At 36.8% G+C, this 22,828-nt stretch overlaps 1 protein-coding gene across 1 annotated transcript in view; it reads right to left on the minus strand.

Annotated features, from left to right (window-relative positions):
• Positions 1 to 6,696: 6,696 nt before the first annotated feature.
• LOC150089577 (FIGNL1-interacting regulator of recombination and mitosis-like) overlaps positions 6,697 to 22,828 on the minus strand; it is a 127,313-nt gene continuing 111,181 nt past the window's right edge. The window contains exons 7-9 of the mRNA XM_090390036.1: positions 20,133 to 20,253; positions 7,138 to 7,283; positions 6,697 to 6,841 (exon numbers count right to left, since the gene is read on the minus strand). Of these exons, the coding sequence (XP_090246162.1) occupies positions 6,697 to 6,841; positions 7,138 to 7,283; positions 20,133 to 20,253 (412 nt within the window). The remainder of the gene's footprint in view (positions 6,842 to 7,137; positions 7,284 to 20,132; positions 20,254 to 22,828) is intronic.

Consider the following 22,828-nt stretch of genomic DNA (forward strand, 5'->3'; position numbering starts at 1 on the left):
GCATTATAGCCACAGAAGCCAATGCACCAATAACTAACAAAAAAAAAAAAAAAAAACATCATCTTATCACAAATCATCACAATAGCTACGATATGCAATAACAAACAACTGATAGTAAGCAACAACAGAAACCTTTACAGCAAACTTCTAAACAACCAGTTTCCGGCAGCCTACTTATATTACCACATCAAAAAAGCTCTCAGTATCATCACTTATAAAAAATTAATCAACTGTACCATTGATATCGATAACATATCAATGGTACATGAAGGGATCCTCTTACCAAGAGAGGCTTAAGTTCTGCAAATTGCAGTGGCTGGAGACTAGGTACCTGCGCGGTGATCTGATTGAGGTATATAAGGCCTTGAACGGGTTGAGCATGCTGAATTCTGATGTGATCCTTCCACTTGTTCAGATTACGAACCTAAGGGGGCATAAATTCAAATTAAGAAAGGGCAGATGTAGAATAGATGTGTGGAAATTTGCCTTTAGCCAGCGGGTGGTTAATTGTTGGAACAAACTTCCATCTGTCGTGGAAGTTGATAGGTTGAATAAATTTAAGGAGAAACTGGACAGGCATTTGGAGGGAATGGTGTGTTTTTTTTTGGCTGATGCTGCATAAGCTCACAAGCATACACTTGCTTTCTTGCATCATATGCCACTACTACTACATCATGGTAAACTGACATTCCATTACTGCTAGTACATATGTATAGTCAATACTCCCAGCCTCTTTGGGGTCTTACAAGCATAGAAAACTTGTACCCCCCCCCCCCGATTGGCTATCTATAGGAGTATTCATTTATCATTTACCTTTTATATATTATTTTATTTATCTATAATCTTTTATCATCATATACCATACAAAAACACCTGAGGATGCTCACAGAACTATGTTCAGGGTCAACTTTTTGTCATCTTCAGTACTCTTTATGCTTTCCTAACCCCTATATGTTATTTTTTTCGTGAGCCATTAGTTTACCGAATGCAATACCCAAGATGCTCCTTTTCTGCTTTAAAACACTTTCCTCGCCTATACAAAGTTCAGCGACTATATACTGTTACTTTGATAGCCATTTATTCCTTTCTATCCTGAGATGCATTCCTTCAAACTTTTAACCCTACCACTACCCCCTCTTTAAATTTCATAACAAAATTTGGTTATATTCATTTTAATTTTACTATTTTGCTAATTTAACCTAACTTACTTTATTTATTTATTTAAATCATTTGAATACATCTCCAACCTGATATACATGGGGTAACTAGCCCAACATAATTAATTAATTTATTTTAACTTTAACTATAACCACATACCGGAGCCCACATTCATCTAAACATTTTATTTCTCCAAAACAGTACAGATCGCTAGCCTTTCTTGTTTTTTAATCTTGTTATTCTCTTATTGCATGTAAGTTATCCCTTCCTTGCTTTTTATTCTTGTTATTCTTTTATTCTTTACTTCCAGCCTCTGTTAGGTCAGCCATGAAATACAACGCTGCATTATTAATATTAAAGTTAATCAAATTATTTTAACCGACAATGTATAAATATCAACCGGTGAAATACCACCACTTTGCTTATTGGAGGCTTGAAGTGGTGAAACCCATGTTTAGTCTCTAAAGCAAAGTTTCCGGCATCCCCCTCCCCCCCATACTTCTCCGTCAACCCATGCACGGTACTAAATACTATAGGTTTTGATACCTTCGTGTTTGGGGTTTTCATAAAAAAAAAAAAGCGCATCAGAAATACATAGCTATATCTGAATAAATCAGAATATTATTATTCTGATTTACCGACAAATTATTTTAACTGACCTAAACCATTTATTTATACAAATTATTTTAACTGATTTAAACAAACCTTACCTACTTCCTAGTATACCACGTGGGGCTGTATTTCATGTCAGAAACAAAGGCTATACCCACTTATTGCTGTTTCCTCCTTTGATTTCAGCGGCTGGCCCTAGAAAAAGGCGCTGAAATCACAGGATGAACAGCACTAAGTTATGCTTATTATTTCTTATTAATCATTACTTCCCATTATCTTAGCTCCCTGCTTTGTTCTCCATAACCAGCATTATCAGTCAAGTAACGTTAGCACATTACCCTTCACGACTACTAACTTATGGTCATTGGGTACTTTCTGCATATAGCAGTGTCCCAGGTCCATAATCCATTATTATTATTATTATTTTTTTTTTTATTTCTATTATTAATAATATTTTAAACTGCTGCTACCTTTAAAACATACATACATATATACACACCCAAGAATATATATCTTTGTATATAATAACTTAATTTTTGATGTTTGCACATGAGGAACAGGAAGTGAATCTGCATAAACTCGAGAGAAGAAAAAAGCATAAAAATCGTATTAAGTAAATAGTATGAGATGAATTAACAACCTAATAATTGTATCCCATTTTAATAACGGGTAGCCTACGGCTTTGTCTATTATAAAAAGTTAAAATTTATCAAAACTTACACAAAAACTTACAAACCATTGTTCGCAGTCGAGAGAAATGTAAACAAACGTAAAGATGCAGTATTAAATCATAACTGCATAAAATTAACTGTAGTACATAGTGTACTACTGTAATAATTTCGTAGCCACCTCCTGTTGCTATTTCGGTGAGCTCAAGTATTGCGAGTATCCGCTTAAAACACCATGTGACACTAATCATCTCTGTGTGAGCAATTCATCTCTCCAGTAAATTGTGTATCGCAGTAAAAAGTGATCGCTTGCGGTTCTCCCATATTTTTCATCGTGTTTAGTGCAATACCCAAACGAAATGCCACTAGTGATGCTGGAAGTGCTCCCAAGAAGCAGAGAAAAGTCATGACATTACAAGAAAAAGTTGTATTGCTTGCTATGTACCGTAGATTGAGGTCTGCAGCTGCGGCTGCCCGCCATATCAAGATAAATGAATCCAGCATAAGGACCATTGTAAAAAAAGAACAGGAAATTCGTGAAGCCATCATTGCACTTACACTTTTTGTGAAATATCTTTTTATCTCGTATTGAAAATGCATCTATAAGAAAGGCATACCTATAGACTCTAATATGATTTGAGAAAAAACAAAGTCATTATATGACAACTTAAAGCAAAAGGAAGGTGAAGGATCTAAAGCTAGAGAATTTTAACGCCAGCAAAGGATGGTTTGATAATTTTAGAGAGGTTTGGCTTAAAAAAATGTCAAGATAACAAGAGAAGCAGCTTCTGCCGACCAAGAGGCAGCAGACGAGTTCCCAGATGCCATTAAGAAAATCACTGAGGAGAAAGGATATCTGCCTGTACAGGTTTTTAATACAGATGAAGGTGCCCTGTTCTGGAAAAAAAAATGGCACAAAGGACATTTATTAGTAAGGAAGAGAAGTGAGCATCGGGATTAAGGCAAGAAGGGAAGGCAAGTAGGCTAACTCTACTGTTTTAAGGCAATTAAGGCAAGTAGGCTAACTCTACTGTTTTGTGCAAAAGCAGTCGGTTTATGATCAGGACTACCCTTATCTATAAAGCGCTAACTACCGAGCCTTGAAGGGAAAAGATAAACACCAGCTGCCAGTCTTTTGGTTGAACAACAAGAATCCTTTTTCTGCATTGGTTCCATCGATGCTTTGTCCCTGAAATCAGGTACCTTGCCAGTAAGGGACTGCCTTTTAAAGTTCTTTTGATATTGGACAATGCCTCTGGCCACCCAGAACCCCTTCAACACTGAAGGTGTTGAAGTGGTCTACTTGCCCCCAAACACAACGTCTCTAATTCAGCCTCTAGATCAGGGGATCATAAGGACCTTTAAAGCTCATTACACACGGTACTCTATGGAAAGGATTGTAAACGCTATGGAAGAGAACCTCGATAGAGAAAACATCATGAAAGTCTGGAAGGATTACACCATTGAAGATGCCATCGTTGTTATAGAAAAAGCCATGAAAGCCATCAAGCCCGAAACAATAAATTCCTGCTGGAGAAAACTGTGTCCAGATGTTGTGCATGACTTCACAGGATTTACACCAGAGCCCCAATCAAGGAAATCATGAAAGAGATTGTGGATAAGGCAAAAAAGGTGGGGGGGGGGTGAAAGGTTTCAAGATATGGATCTTGGAGAAATTCAAGAGCTAACACAACACCAGAGGAATTAACAGAAGACAACTTGATGGAGATGAGTGCTTCCGAACCAGTTCCAGACGATGAGGAAGAAGACGTAGAAGAAGCAGTGCTAGAAAACATATTGACATTAGACAATCTGACAGAAGGGTTCCGATTATTCAAGAATACTTTTGACTTCTTTTATTACATGGACCCTTCTATGATATGGGCATTGAAACAAAAGCAAACAGTGGAAGAAGGATTGGTACTGTACAGAAACATTTTTAGAAATGAAAGAGAAATGAAAAAGCAAAAACAGTCGGACAGAAATTACGATGTATTTCCATAAAGTTACACCGAGTGTGCCTGCCTCTCCTGCCTCCCCTTCCACCTCTTCCACCTCTGCGATAGCAAGACCAAACCTTCCTCCTCAGCCTACTCAATGTGAAGACGACAAGGATGAAGACTTTTATGATGATCCACTTTCACTTAATGAACAGTAAATAATCATCATGCCATACAGTTAATAAACTTATCTGTTGTGTGTGCGTGTGTGTGTGTGTGAGTGTCTTCGTGTGAAAATATAATAGCTGTATGGCAAGAACTGTATGAGACGTTTTTGTATCAACATCATCGCCTAAGTATTCATCGTGTAGAACATCGTGTGCAAGACGTATGGAAGTGGATAGCTTATCCTTATATAGGCATAAGGTGAGTGATATTTAATATAAAATGAATAATGTGTTAGTTTTCTTACTGTTTTATAACTTTGCTTTCAAAGAATTACATTACCGTACAGTATGCTTCTCTCTCTCATAACTGGAGAAACTGCGTATCAGCCTATCATCACAGGTAAGTGATTTTTTTTTAAAATGTAACAATGTTTCCAATACACACATTGTTACATTGTTACATTTTTTTAAAATGTAACAATGTATTATGAATATGACTGTAATACTGTATGCCATAAAAATTTTATAATGATTCATTCGTTAGTGTATAGGCTAGGCTACCGTAAAGGCAATCGTATCGATTACACTAGGCTACCATAAAGCAATCATATTGCTGCTTCTTTGTTATCAATGCATGAATCGTTATACCTGTAAATAAATATTTCTTTTTCACATTATCTTTCCATTTTTGATGTCCAGTGTTAGTAATATGTATAATATCTAGAGTGTTTTGTATTATATAAGACAATATTGATGTACGTACTGACAGAAAAACAGACAATTCACCTTGTAAACAGACAACGTAAACTTATGGTATCGATAAATACAGTACAATACTGTAAAAGTATTTTCTCTTCCTTATGATTTTCTTAATAACATTTTCTTTTCTCTAGCTTACTTTATTGTAAGAATACAATATATAATATATATAACATATAAAATATGTGTTAATCGACTGTTTATGTTATCAGTAAGGCTTCCGGTCAACAGTAGTTAAGTTTTTGGGGAGTCAAAAGTTATATGCGTATTTTCAACTATGTGAGAGGTCGGTGCCCCTAACCCCCACGTGTTCAAGGGTTAACTGTATATATATATATATATATATATATATATATATATATTCACACACTGCCCTACCATTAATATTTGGAAGCCTGCATTCTATCTACAAATAACCTTTATTTACAGAAAAAATAATAACATGTGCCTTTATACCATCTGTCTCTCCAAGGAAAATTCCTAACTGGTTGTCCAATTTTACTACCACTTGGCCTTCAAAGTAATGACCAGTTCATCTGATTTTTGGGCCATCTCTCTCTCTCTCTTTCTCTCTCTCTCTTTCTCTCTCTCTCTCTCTTTCTCTCTCTCTGTGTGTTCCCCGCCCCCCCCACCCCACCACAAGCATCTGACAAATCCAATTCCTACCAAAGGTTCTCTGTAGGAGTGAGGTCACGGTTTTGGGCTGGCCAGTCCAACTTTCTGATGCTAATGTCATCAAACAAATCCATCACAATGTATGAGCATTCCCCAAAGTGCTGCCACAAAGTAGGTAATGCATTATTGTCCAGGACATCTGGACAGATCTCAGCATTCGTGGTTTTGGCCATCAAGAGACCCAGGCCAAACCATGAAAATCAGCCCCGCACAATCAAGCTGCCTCTGCCAAACTTCACTATTAGAATTATATAGTCAGACAGATAGTTTTCTTTGTACATCCACCCTACCCAGGAATGACCATCAGACTAGCTAACCATATACTGTGATTTGTAACTCCAAAGCACAGCTTTCCATTCGTCTATGGTCCAAGAATGGAGAGCCTTACACCAAGCTAGACAACATATGGCATTACCCAGGGTGATTAGTGGCTTGCAGAGAGTTGTATGGCCATGATACCCAATATCATGCAGCATCCTAAACACTACTGGAGCTGCCAGTGGCCCAATCATCTGACTGAGAGCCTGTGTGTGTGTGTGTGTGTGTGTGTGTGTGTGTGTGTGTGTGTGTGTGTGTGTGTGTGTGTGTGTGTGTGTGTGTGTGTGTGTGTGTGTGTGTGCACGTGTTGTGGCAACAGTGTTCCAAGCAAACAGTTCTTTGTAGTTCTTTTCTCTCCTGTCATGTTCCATCAGCTTTGGAGGTTTTCAGGTCATTTCATCACAGTTTCAGCACAGTCCACTTCCACTCACAGATCACACCAATGTTGTAGTAGGGATTAGTGCCCCGTTTTTGCATACACAGAATGATAATAGAGTGCTTATGTGGAACCCTGTTATCATTCTGGGCTAGAAGTCTGTTAACTCTGTCAATTGAAATTAAAAATAAAATTTGTGAATTCTTTAGTAGCAGCAAAATTATAAACTTCTAAATGATGGAACATGAAAATTGGCTCATATGGCCACTTATTAAGCAAATTTATTTTTAAAAAAAATCAAAATTATGAATATAATTATTTCTGATAGCCACCTTGAAAATTAATGAGAGAAATTATTAGATCTAAACAAAAGAAGTCAGTTAACTACTACTACTTTTTTCTTACAATTTGACTATCTGTGAAAATAAAACAAAGCAAATTTTTATGATTTTTATTTATACTACCTGTATAATATCAGAATAAGCTGAATAACATCTTTAATGCAGTTTCCTAAATAGCCTTTAAATTTCCCACATATTGTAATAATTAATTTCAAGTTAAAGCTGCATATCTTGAGTGTCCGACTAAATAACCTCTCTTCTTCAGATACCTAATTATAAAAATTTCATAAAATACAATGTAACTTCTCCCATTTTTAAAGTGATTTATGAAATATGACAATAAAGTTCCAGAATTTCTTTACAGATTGCTCAAGCATTATAAGGTAACACATATATGTTTTAAAATATCTGTACACTCGCTTATGCTGCAGCTGTAAAACAATCATACAATCATACCAATACATGCCAGTTTTTGTATATCAGTCTTGTTAATAGTAAGAGAATGCTTCGTGGTCCTGTCAAAAAATAAGTGATCAGTAGACAAAAATGTAAGGGAAACTGTGGAAGTTTATCAGTGTTTAATGCAGCAATAAAAAGGAAATGCTTTTGATTGGCAAAAGAAATTTAACCCTCTGCATACCAAGCAGAATTAGAATTGCTCTCAAACATTTTAGAATGGCTTAGCTTTGCATTCAAAAATACTATAAAACAATTCTATGGCAATAACACGTGTTTGAAGAAAATGGTCAGAAAAGTGGTTTCTGGGAATTGGGGTTTGCAGCATGTATGACAATGCCCCCTGCAGTTTTGGCACTTTCCATTCAAAAATTTCTTGAGGAGCATTCTATCATTGTGGTCCCCCAATGATTTTTTTCCTCCAAAGATTAAAGACTCCTTCAAAGTTCAGAGAGTTGCAACGACTGAGGAAATTTTCAGATCATTAAATCAGAAGAACTATCAGCAGTTCCAAAAGAAGCCTATCAGGAATGCTTTTAAAAGCTGCAGAAGAACTGGAATTTGGAACATCTAAGGTCAAAGAAACTGCTTCAAACAGAAAGCCATTAAGTTTCATCATTTTGCAAATATTAGTTCAGTTTCAAAACTTTCTTATCACACCTCACATGTGAAATTCTTTTTGCAACTGCTGTCAGGTGCTCTATACTGGATTTAGTTATACCTGAGTTCCTCAACTAAGCCAGCCAATTCTAGCTGATTAGGGAAATGTGGCATTTTATTTGAAGAGGTTTCTATGGTGCAATCCCAATTATCCTGTTCACCAGGTTCATTCTTCTCTGAAAGACGGATTGAAAATAAGCAGATCTTCATTGTGTGTCACCACATCAACATAGGATAGTACATTGGGATATACCACAGCTTTTAGATCTACAGACATTTTTAAACTTTGATATATATCCAGGTTCTCATCCAAATTTAAACTCTTCTCTGAAAGATGGATTGAAAATCAACAGATCTTCATTTTATGTCACAGAGTACACACTGGAATACACTATAGCATTTATATCCAAGACATTTTAAACTTTGATAAATATTCACTGTAAATAACTAGCACTTGTCATTATGGTTTAGGGACTCTCCACATTGAAGGTATAGAAAAAGGCATACACTATGACTACCACGAAAATATCCCTCTAAAGTGACCTGCAACAACCACAGAACACATGAAATGCCCACCAAAAAAAAAAAAAAAAAAAAATTATTACACAAATGCCACAGGGTCTTACATATTACAGTACTGGTACACACTTATTTAATACATGTAAATATCAAAAAAAACAACTTCAAATTCTTACAATACTGACACCAGAGAACATACCATTGGATTCGGCACACAAAATACGTATAAAAACTTAAAATATATATGTGAACTTTTTTTGTTACATAGCTTTAAATCTTCATGCTTTTTGTAATTAAGTAACCATTGTTTTGTATGTATTATATGACTTTTTTGCATATAAAAACTTTAAAATATTTTTTTTAAAAAACATCTACTATTGGGGGAAAAAATATGAAAAATATGAAATATGAAAAAAATATAAAAATAGAGAATAATTAAACTATGAAATATTTGAAGCATGATTATAGAATTTTATGTTATTATTTGAGTAGCACTCATTCTTTGGTGGTTGAGCATTCATCTCTTTGAGTGAGGAGCCATGTATTCACTCCTCTGGAAGTGATGGGTGCTGCTTTGGTCTTTTCTTTCTTTTTTCTTATTTAGTTTTATGTTTAAAATTTTATTTTTATTTTTGAGTATTAGTTATATTCATAGGAGCAGAACAGCATTTACCCTATCAGCACCTTATAACCCTATTAACGTCATTAATTTGCTGCATTTGTATTGTGGTTCGAGCATTCTCCACTTTTAAGAATTTTTAAGTAAGTTGTAGATGGTGTTATTAAAAACATTGTTAAGAAATAAATAGTGAGGGCTTATATAATGTATTATAATGGGATAACTTAAACTGATTTTAGACTGAAACTATGAGTGAGGAATATGGATTGAGGATCTAAATGTAAAGAAAGTTTCAATAAAGATGCTGCCACAAATTTTAACTTTAAGAGAAATGTGTGATGAAATTACCAGTATAACTAACTTCAAAAACACCTGATACCTAAGTAACATTTGATAACTCAGTTTCACTTGCACTTTTTTCTTAATTTTTCACAAAACTTAATGATTTGCTGCTCTAATCAGGACCAAGAACCACTCGCTCATTATCAATACAACTGCTCCACAAAAAAAACTAAATAAATAATTCTATTTACATGTTCGGCAAACATTTCTTTTTTTGCTTCAATCAAATTTAGAGTGCATAGTTGCAAGTGCTGCATAAGCATTTAGGGAAATTCTGATTTACGTAAAATTCTACTTCCATAGAGTTCTGCGGAATGCAACCCTTACGTAAGTCAGGGAGTGGCTGTATTGGAATACAGCCAGCAAATGCTTTGCTAGGCAACATTAAATGGGTATTCTATGATGAAGGACAGGACCCCCACCTCTTTTTCGTTCTCTCTCTTTGTAAATGATATGTGCAATGCCTTAAACATTTGATTATCTGGTTGTGCCAATGTTCAGTGATTCCACGTAGTCGTATTCAGGATACAGGTATGGGTAATGAATTCAATGCTCCCAAAATTAATATTACCATGGAGACTCTGGAAGAGGACACAATTTTCAATTTGCCAGTGGCAGTTATGCTCTGGAAAAGGTATAAGGACAACGAATTTGAAGTCACAGATAAGAGGTGCTGCTTTCCGAACATTTCAATTCCTTGTCCTGTTTTTACTATGGCGTTTCAGATGGATCTCAATCTTCCGTTTCTGGATATCTTGGTTCAGCATGTTGATTTCCAATTGGTGACCTCAGTATATATAGGGCGTCTCAAAAATACACGGCATAACTTCAGGAATGAGTTTCTCGTATGTAGACAATAAAAATATTTTATATCAACATAGTTCTGGAAATGCTCGGTTTCCGAGTTTTGAAGGTCTGCCTACGACACTTAACTGTTCACATCACCTTATAGTAATTGTTCAAAATGTCCACCTTCTGCCTTAATACAAGCTTCACATCAACGTCTCATGAATTCAAAAAGACAATGCCACATTCCTGGCATGTTTCATATTGTCTCACAACCTGCCACAATTCGATTGCAGAGAGTTTCCACATCAGTTACCAGAGTCGAATACACCAATAACTTTAAATGGCCCCACAAGAAGAAATCTAGTGAATTTAAATCAGGTGAGCATGGAGGCCAGGCAGTTGGTCCACCTCTACCTATCCACCGACCAGGAAACCTTCGATTCAGGTAATTGCGAGCTAGGTGGCTGAAATGTGGGAGAGCGCCATCCTGCATGAAGTGTGCCTGTTGGCGAATAATCAGTGGCGTGTCGTCCAAGAAATCAGGCATGTTGTTTTCCAGAAAGTTTCTGTACACCTGCCCTGTGAGCTTGTTTGGAAGTACATGGGGCCCGCTTGCTCCTGATTTGAGTATATGGTCAGAATGGAAAACCACCAGATTCTGTCAGTACCCTGTGATGAAGGAAATGTCTTATCACCTGCAGGAGATAAGACATTCCGGTTAATAACTCGGGAACCAAGCATTTCCGGAACTATGTTGATATAAAATATTTTTATTGTCTACATATGAGGAACTCATTCCTAAAGTTATGCCGTGTATTTTTGAGACACCCTGTATGGAAAACCAGTGTGCAAGGAGCAGTTTGCAAATTATCGGTTGGCACTTGTCCCGGAACATCTGTATAGCACTGTGGGATGTTATCTTAGTCAAGCAATGTGCCACTGTGATTCCGCTATGGATAAGAATGCCAAGATCTCTAGGATCAGGTTGTTGTTGTTGTTGTTGTTGTGCTTGGATTTTTCTGGTGCAAAGGCTACTTAGGCCATATTGCACCCATCATAGTAGTTAGTACTAATTTTATTGGTTTCTATGGGAGCAGTTAGAAACGATTATATAAACCTATTCGTTTCAGAAAGAGAAAGAATTCTGTAATGTTTGAGTTTTCGCCTATGATATGGCTAAGTGACAATTCCTGTAAGTTTGAGAGAGAAGTGAATGAAATTAGACGGGAGTTGTTATACAAGATGCATTCCAGGAGTATGTGTTTTATTGTTAGTGGCTTGTGGCAATGTGAACACTGTGGAGGGTCATTACCTGATAACAGAAATAGATGGGTCAAATGGGTGTGGCCTATTCGGGCTCTGGCCAGGACTACCTCTTCTTGTCTGTTTGTACGAAAATTGGAGGCCCATAATTGCGGTATAGGTTTAATTTCAAGGAGTTTGTTGTGAATGTGCGTTTGCCACTGTAGTTTCCATCGTTCTTTACATATATTTCGTATATGTACTTTGTAATCCCTGAACGGGACCAGAAAATTCATTGGGGATGTGCTGGATGGATGCTTGGCAGCATCATCTGCAATTTCGTTTCCCGGTATTCCAGTATGGCCTGGGATCCAGCAGAAGACAACATTTTGCCGATGATCTCGGAGATGAATCAATTCTGATCTGATTAGCTGTAGTAGCGGATGAGTAGATGGGGAAATCTTTTGCATTGCTAATAGGGCACTTTGCGAGTCTGTGTAGATTATACTCTTTTTGATTGAGAGATAGGAAATGTTTTCCAGAGCAAGTTTTATGGCATATAATTCAGTGGTGTAACTGCTGCATTCTGTCGGAAGTGACACGGAAGTGATAGTATCATGGAATACCACTGCTGCACCTGATCCATTCTCAGACTTTGAGCCGTCAGTATATATTTTCGCAAAGTCAGGATAACTTTGTAAATGTGCAGTGTGGAGCTGCTGGATGTTAATACCCGTTAAAGAGTGTTTCCCCCATTGGTGGAAATAATAGTCACAACACGGCATGATGACAGACCATGGAGGAACGTGATCTGTAGGTTCTTGGTGGACTTGATTGATTTGTATATTCCAGTTTTCTGCTAGTTCCATTAATCTAATACCTGCAGGCCTAGTTGCTTGTGGTTTGTTTTTATAAAACATCGTGAGTGGCGGATCATTAAATATTGACCAATTAGGATGGGTCAACTGACTTTGGATCTTGGTTGGTAGTTCAATAATAACATCTTTCTTCTGATGTTTAGAGGAGCTTCGTAGGCTTCTACATAGAGACTTTGCACTGGAGATGTTCTGAACGCACCTAGAGCTATTCTTAGAGCTGAATGTTGAATAGGGTTGAGACGAGATAAAACACTTTCCCTAGCAGAATCAAAGACAGGTGCGCCATAGTCCAGACGAGATCTAATTATGGATCTATATAAGTGAAGCAGGGTGTAGCGATCTGCTCCCCAGGTTGTTGCTGATAAGGCTCTGAGTATGTTCATTTTCTTTTGGCAAGCTGTCCGGAGATGTTCAATGTGTTTTTGGTAATTTAACTTACTGTCAAAAATTAAGCCGAGCAGACGAATACTATTTGCTATTGGAATAAGATCGTTATCTAATTGGAGTTCAGGATCAGGATGCATTTTACGTATGGTACAGAAATGAATGGCAGTAGATTTCTGGCTGGATAGTCTGTAACCGTTTTGTGTCATCCAAATCTGGATCTGATTTATTGATATCTGCAATTGTCTCTCAATGTAGTTCATGTTTTGAGAGTGACAGGAGATTGTGAGATCATCGGCATAAAGATATGAGTCCACTGTTTTCGGAATAAGTTCAGTTAAGTGGTTAATTCTAATTGCGAATAGAGTGGCGCTCAGAACGGACCCTTGAGGGACTCCTTCCTGAACAAAGTTTTTAGAGAGAATTCCTTGGTAACGAACTTGAAAGGATCTTTGTTCTAAGAAATTTTGGATGAAATATGGCAAATTTCCTCTCAGGCCAAGAGAATTAGATCTTTTAAAATGCCAAAACGCCATGTGGTGTCAAAAGCTTTCTCAATATCCAGACAGACCATAACGAGATGCTCCTTTTTGATGAATGCATTTCTGATGTTTGCCTCCGCTTTAATCATAAGGTCCAATGATGATCGATTTTTTCTGAAACCAAATTGATTGTTATTGATTAAGTTTTGGGACTCAAGTCAGACGGTGGTGAATCATTTTTTCGAGGGTTTTGCTCAGACAGCTGGTAAGTGAAATTGGTCTGTAGTTTTGAGGAACAGAATAGTCTTTACCAGGTTTTGGGATAGCCAGAACGTAGGAATGATGCCAGGAGCTTGGGTATGTATGTTCAGTGAATATTCGATTGAGGAAGAACAGCAGTGATGACTGTGACTTTGTATTTAAATTTTTGAGCATTATATAAAATATCCCATCAGGGCCAGCAGCGCTGTTCCTTGTGTTGGTAAGAGCATGCTGAAGTTCAACCATGGTAAATGGTTGATTATATTTTAGTGCACATCTGTCAGTGAAATTCAGTTTGGATTTTTCAGTTACACCTTTAATTTTTTGAAACGATTGGTCATAGGAAGTTGAGGAGGACAACTGGGAAAATACAGATCCTAGTGCATTTGCGATTTCTGCAGGAGTAGAGAGTTCCTGTCCATTCCAGTTAATTAGTGGAGTAGATGTTGGAGGAATTTTGCCATTTAACAATTTTATCTTATTCCAGATCAGTCTGATGTCTGTATTTTTATTAACTGAGGAAGCGAATTTAATCCAAGATTCTTTTTTTGCTTTCCGTCTGATATAACGGGCTCTTGCTCTAAGTCGCTTATAATTAATAAGATTGGAAGTGGTTGGATGTTTGTGGAATTGATTCCAAGCTTTGTTTTTCTCTTTTTTTGCATTGTTGCACTCTTCGTTCCACCAATAATTTGATTTTCGCCTTTTCCTGACTTGGTATTGTGGAATTGCAGCGGTTGCAGCTGTTAGAATTTGGTTTGTTATATGTTCAGTAACATGGTTGATAGAAGAGCACTGTATGATATGGTTGTCGAACGAGACAAGCGTGCTATATTTTATCCAGTCAGCCTCTGGAAATTTCCATTTTACTGGATTGTCTGTTGGTAATGAACAGGAAGTTTGAACTTTGCATATTATTGGGAAATGATCGCTGTTGTGGGGGTCGTTAAGAGTTACCCACTGGATACTTGGATAGAGCACTGGAGAGCAAATGGAAAGGTCTATTGCAGAGGTTGATCCGGTAGGAAAATGAACATAGGTGGGAGAGCCAGTATTTAACAACGTTAGATCCTGTCTATCTATTAACGTTTCAACAAGTTTTCCACGTCTGTCTAAGCTGGAAGAACCCCATAAGGGATGGTGAGCATTAAAGTCACCTAGTAGACAGAAGGGAACTGGTAGTTGCAACACGAGACCTTCGATTTCCTGAATAGAATATGGACGATTAGGTGGAAGATAAATTGAGACCAATGTAACTGTGATTCCAATTACTGCGCGTGCGGCAACAGCTTCTAAAGAGGTTTTCAATGGAATGGATCTGGAAGGAACTCTTGAGTCCAACAGGATGGCTACTCCTCCATGAGCACTATTAGTGTCAGATCTATCTTGTCTGCAGATAGTGTAATTTTTGACTGTAGTGGAAACTTGGGGTGTCAAGTTGGTTTCCTGTAGGCACATAGCTACAGGATTGAAGCAGTGAATTAGTTCATTGATATCATCGATGTTGCTGTGAAAACCTCTACAATTCCACTGAATTATTTTTTCCATTATTTGGTTTTGTTCGTGGAAGATGTATCTGACTGCTTTTTATAAGCTGATTGTTTATGACGGTCTGGTTTTGGTTTTTCTTTTCGGGGAAAAGTGGGACGTCCCGATTCATTGCTATCATCCATATCATCTTCTGCGTGTATTTCAAGCAGTTTTTCTTGACCGATAGAATCATCTGTATCCATGCTTGTTAGACCTGATACTTTCGTCTCAGCAGAATAAGATCTTTGCAAATTTTCTGCTGCCTGACGATGCGGAAGTCTCTGGGTTGGAATTGTGAGTGGCGTGTTATTGCTTTGGTCTATTGAATTTGGTTTAGATGGATGCTGGATCAAGAGTACTGATCGTGCCCAGTCTGATATTGATATTTTTGGAGAGATGGATACTTCCGTCTGACATGCCACTGATTCTTGTCTGAGAGTCGTAGAAGCATAAGTGCGTTTTGGCATACTTAAATTGATCTGTTTTTTCGCTTCTTGGTAAGAGACTTTATTTTCAATTTTATATTTTTGTATTTTTTTTCCTATCTTCCATAGTTCACAGTCTTTGGAGTATGCTGGATGTTTGCCACTACAATTAGGACACTGTGGTGTTGGAGCTTTGCATTCTGCTTGCGTGTGAGTCTTGCAGCTGCAGATTGGACATATAGCATCTCCACGGCATGCTGTCTGAGAATGGCCGAACTTTTGACATTTAAAGCATCTGAGCGGATTTGGGATATATGGCCTAATGCGGCAATTCAAGTAACCTGCTTTGACAGAACCCGGTAGATTTGGAGTACTGAAAGTCAAGATTATGTTTCGCGTGGGAGTTAAGTTGCCGTCTTTTCTGATCATGATACGTTTTGCATGAGACACATTTTGATCTTTTAGCTCCTGGACAATTTCTTCCTCAGAAACATATAATAGATCCCATTCGGAAATCACTCCTTTGGAAGAATTTAGTGTGTTGTGTGGTGTAACCTGAATTGGTATTCCGCTTAAAGAAGTAAGTTGCAGTAGTAATTCAGAATGTCTTGAGTACGATGTCTCTACTAGTAGATCTCCTGATTGGAGACGTTTAACCATTTTTGGTGAACCTGCAGCGTTTTCTAGGCATCTCTGGATGATGAAAGGTGAGAGCTTGCTCACAGGTTGGGATGACAAAGAGTGTATTATGAGGAAAGCTGGAGATTCCTGTTTCCTAGTGTCCTTTTTTTGTCTCTTTGAAAGAGAGAAGTCATTGTCGGTGTCATTGTCGTGTTCATGTTGAGAGCACTTCGGCTCTAAACGTGGAAATTCACTTATTTCCATCTTTGCTCCTTTTCGCCCCGAGGGTTGGTTTTTCCCCCAGGTTACCGGCCCCGCCACGTGGAGGCAGGAGCGGTGCCACAAGTGACCAAGCGGTTGTTTAAGTTAGTGGATTTGGTTAGTGATATATATAAAAAATAAGAAAAGAAAGGTGGATTGCCTTTCTGGGTTCTTACTTTTGACTTTTAAAGCACAGAACCACTTCAAGTAAATGAAATAACAGCCGCACTGGAAAATAAAGAAACTATATCACTTTGGAGATCACTCTATAATCACTGGAAGAAAATCGCTTGGCACTCGGGGCCTCTAGGATCAGGACAGATTTATCTAGGTACAAATATCCTCTCCCCATGTTCAGATAGATTTCAGTTGTGTAGGAATAAATTTGATTCCCATTCTGATAGCAATAGTGAGCTAATTGCCACATTATATTCCCCTCCTATCCAGGCAATTCTGTGCTTCTTGCTGAGGTGTTACGACACTATTTTATTAGTTGTGTGTAACACCCCGGCAGAAGTTACAATCAATGGCTTTCAGAGTTAAATCTGTCATTCCTTTGCTTCAATGTGCAGATTCCATTTATCAGATCACTTGCCTGGACTATGGGGTGTGTTATACTGGTGAGACAGATTGTAGACTTGCGATGGTATCTTATACCATGAAGGCACTATTTTCCAAGCCAATTTCACACATTCCATTGTTTCTGGCATTACTGATCAGATTACTAATTGTTACGCACATTCCAATGTCAAAATTTTGGACTACACAAATGATTCTCATCGTTGCTCCTAGAGCTACTCCATATAGGTGTTCCATATGGATACGGTGTGTATGCGCACTGTATACACCTTATTATGGAGGCAGTTATTTTGCAACACAAGGTGTAACAGCTAACTTATAATGGGGCTAATGTATATTGCCCTATTTCTGCAGAGTCTGACAGCTGACTCTCTCTCTGGCATGTTTTTCTTAGTCATCAATCATGATCTGCACTGGTCTGTTCTTAGCACGTATCATGTTTTCTAACTCTGCAATATAATCACAGTAAGCCATATTATTCTTCTTTAAAGTTGATAAAAGAGCAAATTGCACTGAAAGCGCAAGCATGTGCATGCGTGTGTGTGTGCACGCGCGCACAATATCTCAACTACTGTTAAAGTACGCAAATGTTTTGCACTTCTTTATTCTTTGCACCACTCAAATCGTGCTGAGGGCTGTCTAACTATATCCTGCTATTGATTTGGTGTTACTTTACATCAAATTATCTTCCGGTTATATTAACAAGTTTTGAGCAGAAAACACAAAACTGTTCACTATCACTGTGCTTCTTGATTGTTTCTTTTATTTAGCCATTCATTTTAACTACATTTACCCATGTTCACTAAATCCTGGCAGGAGATTGTATCAGATATTATAAACAGAACATTCCAACAAATGTTATACCTTTATGAGTTAGTGATTTGGTTCAATCACATTTTAAGATTCAAGCTATCTTCTACTAATACTGAAGTAAAGGAACTACAAAGTAAAACAACAGCCACTCAAAAATCTAAAACACGATCTCTCTCTCTCTCTCTCTCTCTCTCTCTCTCTCTCTCTCTCTCTCTCTCTCTCTCTCTCCACACACACACACACCTACAAATAACAGTCAGGGAAATGGCAAGAAAGAGACAGATAAATCATTCATTTAGGGATGAGAAGGTAAAAAGGCAGAGAATGAATTAGCAGTAGCAGATATTTTAAAATTGCTAACAAAATACTTTGCATTCCTCAGTTTAATGGTATTTGGATAAAATGATATACAATACCAGTTTTCTACTACCAATGAAAAATTAAATTAGAGATGAAAATTACTATACCCTAATTACTACAGCATAAAAAAGTATTATTTCTAAGAGTAACAAACAAAATTAATAAAATATAAAGGCAAAAGTTTAAAATTTGTGCATGTGAAAGCTTAGCTTAAAAAAAACTTAATTTTAAAATAAGAGAACAAACTAAAATAAAAAGACTATTATAAAATAAGATTTATCTTTTTCAATACAATAATAATAATAATAATAATATGAAATTTGAATGTAGAACTATTTAAATATGATGGAACCTTACTAAAAAACACATTACTAAAATTATTTAACATTATATAGCATAAGCAACAGATACCCAAAGATTGGAAAACAGGAATAGTAATCAATTTACACAAAAAAGGTTCAAGAAATAACCCTAACAACTACAGAGGGATAACATTGCTACCAACTGCTTCAAAGCTATACTCTAATATACTAAAGAATAAACTTAATAAATACAGTGAACAATTCTTAGAAGAAGAACAATGTGGGTTCAGAAAAGGGAGAAACACAATAGATGCCATTTTCTCATTACAACAAATTTTGGAGAAAAGAAGAGAATTCAATCTACCAACATTTCTACTGTTTACTGATTATGAAAAAGCATATGACAATGTAAACCGGGAAAAACTTTGGTAGATTCTACGTGAAGAAAATATCCCAACCCAACCCCGTAAAGCAATGCAAAGCCTATATAAAAACTCAAAAGTCTGCATAAAATATTTTTAATGGTCAACTCTCAGACCCAATTAACACTAATAAAGGAGTCAAACAAGGTTGTGGACTATTACCAAATTTATTTAATATCTACATCAATAAAATTATTAAAGAATGGAAACAAACAATTAACAACAGAATACAGTTGAACAACAAGAATAAAATCCAAACTATATTATATGCTGATGATCAAGTTATAATTGCAAAATCCAAAGATAAACTACAGATAGCAACAAATGAACTGAATAAAATAGGTAAAAAGTACGAGATGAAAATTTCCACCTCAAAAACAAAATCAATGGGATTATGTGGAAAAAACATACAAAGAGTCAAAATTGTTATTGATAACAAAATAACAGAACAAATATCTGACTTCACCAAATTGGGAAATTTAATATCAAATGAAGGGAAAGACATCCATACTAAACTACAAAAATAAAATAAAATGAATGGAACAATTAAACGTCACTTCAGAAAACAAATGACAACTGAAACAAAATTACAACTGCACATCACTTCAAAATCAGCCCTCTTCTACAGCTGTGAGACTTGGGTCATAAATAAGAAAGATGCACACAAACTAGAAGCAGCACAAACAAGATTTTTAAGACCATTATTAGGCTTTACAAGACTAGACCACCAAAGAAATTTAGATATCTGCAAGAAATTAAAGGTAGATAACATAGTAAATGACATAAAATGGTATCAGAAAAAAAATGGATCAGCCACCGAGAAAGAATGAACCCAGACCGGATCCCAAAATTAGTCTTTAACTACAAACCTACAAGGCAAGGGAGATGTGGGTCGACCAGGTCAGCGATGGCGAGATCAAGACCACCTCCAAGAACTACAATGGAACAGGTCTTAAAAGACCTAAGCCGGACAAAGTTCATGATGATGATGAATAATAATAAAGGAATGGAAAAGGTTCATAATTTTAAATGTCAATTTCATTTCATTATTAGAAATTTTGAAAAGCTTTCAATATTGCAAAATGAATAAAATAATTTTTAAGATTCTACTTAAAACAAAACTTAGTGTAAACAGTAGAATAAATAGGCGCAAGTATGCTAACTTAGACTAACCTCATTATTATCTTGAGTACTCAGTTCGTTCATATCGGCTATTATCTTTAAAGAGAGGAACTTAATGGTTTCTGCTATGTCCAGTCTGTCTAATAATGTTCTCTGATATTGAGTGATCAATCTGAAAAGATTTTATTGAGTTATGCAGACAATTATACAACATATTAGAAATATATGTCAAAATATAGCAGAATAAGAAGCACCAGCCATAAAAGTCCTAAATGAAAGAGATAACAGAAATAATAATAGGAATTTTTCACTTATAGTAATAGTAATAGATGCATGTGATACAAGAAAGCAAGAGTATGAGCTCATGTAGCATCAGCAAAAAAAAAAAAAAATTTCACACAACCATTCCCTCTAAAAGTTTGTCCAGTTCTTCCTTGAATTTATTTAAGCTATCAACTACCACAACAACACATGGAAGTTTATTCCAGCAATTAACCAACCACTGGCTAAAGGCAAATTTACACACAACTATTCTACAACTGTCTTTCCTTGATTTGAATTTATGCCCCCTTAGGTTCGTACTCTGAGCAAGCGAAAGAATCCCATCAGAATTCAGTGCGTTCAACCCATTCAAAGCCTTATGCACCTCAATCGGATCACCTAGCAGATGCCTGGTCTCCAGCCACTGCAATTTGCAGAATTTAAGCCTCCCTTGGTAAGAGGACCCCCTTCATTCCACTCACCAATCTTGTTGCCCTTCTCTGTACACGCTCAAGCAAATCTATATCCTTCCTAAAATGAGGCCTCCAGACCTGTACGCAGTACTCAAGGCATGGCCTGACCATTGCCTTATACAAAGGGATAATCACTTTTTCCCTGCTAGAAAAATTCCTGTATATCATTCACAAACCCCATGACATGACCTGCTCTGCAGCCTGTCTGCATTGCTCGGAAAACTTCATATCTTACTATACACAATTACTCCCAGATCGTTTTCATTTTCTATCACTCTAAGTGTAGTACGGCACAGCTGGTACATTCCTCTGGAGTTACTTCTACCCATATGCAATACTTTGCATTTGTCAATGTTAAACTTCAGTTGCCACTTCTCAGCCCATCTAGATCCAAATTTTCTAGATCCTGTTGCTGTAGCACACTGTCATTACTGTCATTAACAACCGTGCCAACCTTTCAATCATCTGCAAACTTCAACACTAAGCCTGATATACCTTCATCAACATCACTAATAAATATGCAAAATAACAGTGAGCCAAACACCAAACCGTGTGGAACTCTAATAATAACATTAATCCACAAAGAGCAGCGTCCAATCATTAGCACTCTCTGTCTTCTCCCACTCAAACACTCTTTTATCCACTGTAACAACTTACCCTTAATACCATTCTGCTCCAATTTGTACAGTATATGATATCAAAATTATTTTTTTTTTGCATCCAGTTCCTTTGTAACCACATCATAGTATCCAATCAAATTTGTCAGACAAGACTTTCCTTAAACAAACCCATGCTGTGTCTGAATTATTGCTGCAGTCTTGTCTAGATGATGCTGCAATGCCTCTTTAACCAGTAACTCCATCATTTTACCAGGAACAAAATTTAAACTAACTGGTCTGTAATTACTCATGTCACCTGTCAATCTCCCTTTGTGAATTGGGGATACATTTGCACATCTCCAGTTCGTGGGGACTTCCCCTGAGTCCAAGGATGCTCTCATAATTATGGCTAATGGTGTGCTTAGTTCCTTTGCCGCCTCCTTTAATATAACTGGATAGATTCAATCCATCCCAGGTGCCTTTCTTATGTTTAACTTCAACAATTTCTCCTCCACTTTGCTCTCAGTTATTACAAAATCATTAAGCACCCTGTTACAATCTGATAAACATCTGGCATTTTCCTTCCTTAATAACTCATGTGTGAATGTAGATGCAAAATACTCTTCATTTTTTCAGTAACCTGAGCAGGATCATCAACAGTCGAAACATCGATATCAAATGGACCAATCTGATTCATCCCCTTCTTTTTAGAGTTTATATAAGTAAAGAAATCCTTGCTGTTTTTCTTAGCATCCTTTGCCAAAGATTTCTCATAATCTGCCTTTGCTTGCCTAATCTCCTTTGTGACTTGATTACAGACTAGCTTATATCTGCCATAGGCTTCTGTGTCACCTGATAATTTGTATGCATTCCATGCACTTTTCTTCTCTGCCACATGTCTCAATAGTTCATCTGACATTCATTTAGTTTTAAGCCTTTAACAGCGTTTGTTGATATGAAAAGCCTAGTAGCATCTTTGATTACTTCCCTGAATGATCAGTTGGAAACAAAAACCTCTACAGAAGCAAAAACCCTTTCCTTTACTCCTGATGGTAGTTACATCTTTAAGTAAATCCCACATCAGTACACTGTGATCACTGCCACCTAATGGTTCCTTTATCTACAAATTCTTAATACATGAATGATCACTGCTGATAACCAGATCAAGAGTATTACCCTCTCTGGTTGCTTCTCGAACACGCTGCAGAAGAAAACAATCAACCAATAAATCCACAAAAGTCTTGCTAGTGTGCAAGTGACCAACCCACAATTCCAGTCAATATCTGGGAAGTTAAAATCCCCCATTATAAGACATTCTGATTTACTAGCCCACTCTATTTTTCTGTACAATTGTTCATTGTAATCATTCGAGTTATTAGGCCTATAATACACTCCTACTCTTATTTTTGCTTTC

The sequence above is a fragment of the Mastigoproctus giganteus genome, chromosome 2, assembly GCF_048544385.1.
Source record: "Mastigoproctus giganteus isolate SK-2022 chromosome 2, ASM4854438v1, whole genome shotgun sequence".
Taxonomy (NCBI): Eukaryota; Metazoa; Arthropoda; class Arachnida; order Uropygi; family Thelyphonidae; genus Mastigoproctus; species Mastigoproctus giganteus.